The sequence below is a fragment of the Haliotis asinina genome, chromosome 13 (genome assembly GCF_037392515.1).
Source record: "Haliotis asinina isolate JCU_RB_2024 chromosome 13, JCU_Hal_asi_v2, whole genome shotgun sequence".
In the NCBI taxonomy this organism is placed as follows: Eukaryota; Metazoa; Mollusca; class Gastropoda; order Lepetellida; family Haliotidae; genus Haliotis; species Haliotis asinina.
Window position 1 is genome coordinate 20,416,210 of NC_090292.1, and position 3,336 is coordinate 20,419,545.

Sequence of the window (3,336 nt, forward strand, 5' to 3'; positions counted from 1 at the left end):
GAGCGGTCCGTCATCTTCGTCTGCTACACATACGTAACAGGTTCCTCATTGTCACGTCATCAGCATGAGATGCTTTAGAACACCTCGTCAGCAGAAAGACTGGAGCTCGACGTCTCCGCCATTTTGATCTAAAGCTTACCGACCCTTTAGGTGAATGACCTTGAACAAGCAACATCGACTCAGCATATTGAGATGGGCTCGCACTGTGAAACGCTGGCGCAGATGACATTGGGCGCTGCGTCCAAGAACTGCATGCCCATGGCACGACAGTGTGATGATCTGGGATGGTATTTGTGGTGACATTAAGCTCGATCTGGTGGTTAGAAGTAGCACCGCGAAGACTGACCACTACTACTGCACCGAGGTCATGATACCAATCGTGCTAAGAGATTTGTATAATAATGACAAGGTGTTACAGCTATGGTCATCATGGATGATCCTGTTAAGCGCTGGTCTAGGTATGCAGTGTTTTTGCGTATAAAGGATATTTAATGCTGGGAGTACAATGTCTGTTCTGGGTATTCAGTGTGTGTGTCTGAGTGTGTGTGTGTGTGTGTGTGTGTGTGTGTGTGTGTGTGTGTGTGTGTGTGTGTGTGTGTGTGTGTGACACAACAGTTATTTCTATGTGCAATAACAGGAACGACTGACAGGTATGTCTCACATCAACAAAAACATACATTACTCACTTTTTAAATAACAAGAATTATTAATTTTATTAGAAAAAAGCTGTTACGATCTACTTTATAAAACATCAAAGTCTTTCGTTATAAACATACACCTAAAAATGTTGTTAGTTAAAATATGAACCTTGTAGATAACAGACTTCTTTGTAGCAAATATTTTAAAATTTGATGACAACTTGGAATGATAACAACAGTGGCAGGGATCACATTTGTCACAACTCCATTGTCTTGATACGAAGCTAGTCTTTTTCTTTCGTGTGCGTATCATGCACGGCTGAAACAGCTCACTTTTTTAACTTTAGGGCGCTAAAGCCAATTGAGAGCACTTTTTCGGGGTTGTCCTTGATATGCCCAGCAATGGCATCTCCCATTCCCTTCAAATGGCTCCTTAACCATTCATATGTATCGTACAGTTTAGTGCGAATTTCTTCTCTCATAGGCACTGTCCACGTATCATCATCTTTTAAACGTATGATGTACCGGTTGCGCTCATCTCCAGACACGAACTTCACAGAAAGTGACGGGCACATGACTTCGATGGCGCAATTCCTCCAGACAAAATCTGGCTTGGATTCGAAAAGATCGTAACAGCCCTGAAGCATCTTCCTATCCTGCTTTGGCATGTCACGTGTCTGAATATAGTTCGAAACATCCGAGTGCCCAATATAGTCTCCACAAGAAATCACCTAAAAACAAAACAAAAATGACACAGTATTAACTAAACATAAAATAATACAAAGACGTGCAAGAGGCAACAAAACCTTTCCATAACGATTTTTAGCTAAACGCTGAGACAATTGCATGAGTCAGGGTCCTATTATATCATGTTCATTTTGATTAATGTGTGAAATCTTGTGTGATTTTAATAATTCAATGATTGGTTATGTGTCATGAATTAAAAACAGCAAATATTAACGCAGTAGAATTTGTTTTTATGACTATGGGCCTTATCGTTTGAAACTAAAACATCCAGGTACAATTCTCACCTCTCCATGAAAATTCCTCGAATAACCCTGAAAGATTTAAAAGACTGGTTAGCATATGAGAGCCCCCAGAATCCTTGAGAGGTGCCGGTTTTTGTGGCACGGATGACTACAACAATCAAAACTCAAAATTGATTGCAATTATATAACAATGATTGCCTGGAATGTTTGTTCACCAAGTATGTACCAACATAAACATTTAAGCGAGGAAAATTGCACTTTTTTAATTACTGTCTTATCGCATTTATTCGATTACGTGGGTGTTTGATTGAAAGAAAAATGGAATGCAATGATTAAACTTCAATTTCAACTTTAATGAAGTCTCATGTGAGTAGAGTCTACTAAACCACACATATAAATGCGAAGCATTACTTACTTTACCCATGTCTCTTGTCCTTTGATAGCGCTTTTATTGCAGGGCTACTTATACAGATATACAGAAAGTAGTTGTATTTTGATTGGATAAAATGAAACACCCTGCGCCGTTCAGCTGTCCGCCTCCACTGACTGTTCAGATACAACAAACATAAAGTCCCTGCACTGTCAACGCTTAAGGACTGTAACACTCTTGACTGTGGCTCAACATGGGAAATCTGGTTGGTAGAAACATCTTTCATTTTTCATTTTTAACTGAATTGTGATGTTGGGCAATTATCTGTATCGTCGCAATTTTAACAGATGTCTCTGTATCAAAAGCAAAATTTGTGTCACCCATCTTTGTTTTGAAATGGTCATTGTCACCGTTTCATGCATAACATTCAGCTACCTGACTATAATCATATGACCTCTTCCTCTTCTTAGGGTTTGAGATATGACAGGACAAGTCATGCTTGTAAGAGGCTACTTAGTTGATACCTGTCGAAACTGTGCTCATAATGGTCATCACTGGATTGTCTGGTTAATATTGGATCATTTAAAACACGCTGACACAAAACTTGAATATAGCCGAGTGCGGCGTTAAACAAACAACAAAACAGAAAAAATCGCCTCCTTGTTAGATTTAATTTGTATTTTTATAGATTGGCTACGTAACCAGTTGGTTCCGGCTGGGTGAGATGTTTAAGGCAAGTATACCTAAGAGTAAACAGTGCATACTACGGAGAGGCATGTCATGTTTGAAGTTAGTCATTGAAAATGTTGAAACACACCCTGATATTCATGTTAATTTGAGTGGGCGATCCTTGTCCTCACTCCCTGATGTCAGCTGTGAAGACCAATGTCAGTTTGACCTAGTTTGTACACTGTACATCCAACATCCTCCTTGTACACACAACACTAATGCACGGACATAGTGGGTGTACATAGATATATACCATAGGGACTTTGTTGTGACCAGAAGTCTACTACAACAGACATTTCCAAGAGTATATGTGGAGATATGTTGATCACATCATCACTATTTCAGTCTTACAGGTGACTCCAAGTGTATGGTTCATTTTGATCACTTGTCTTATCAAAGTCGTTTTCGTGTATATAGGTAACATCCTTTAATGTCATTAATCCTTTAATGGTTAATGTCCTTTTAACATGTCACTGTGGATGTTATCTGTACACTTTAAGATTTAACGTAAATATAAAGTTAGTGGGTGCTCATCAGATCATACATAGGACATTACTCCTTAAACAGTTTATTATACAATTTGACTTGTCACCAATACTTGAAAGAAATT

The 3,336-nt window shown here is 38.8% G+C and overlaps 1 protein-coding gene across 1 annotated transcript; it reads right to left on the minus strand.

The window, feature by feature from the left end:
* Positions 1–682: 682 nt before the first annotated feature.
* LOC137260210 (uncharacterized) lies at positions 683–2,059 on the minus strand. Its single transcript, XM_067797904.1, has 3 exons — positions 2,043–2,059; positions 1,670–1,696; positions 683–1,369 (listed from the first exon to the last, which is right to left on the minus strand). The coding sequence occupies exons 1-3, from the start codon at positions 2,049–2,051 to the stop codon at positions 968–970; spliced, it is 438 nt and encodes a 145-aa protein (XP_067654005.1). The 5' UTR covers positions 2,052–2,059; the 3' UTR covers positions 683–967.
* Between the last annotated feature and the right edge of the window lie 1,277 nt (positions 2,060–3,336).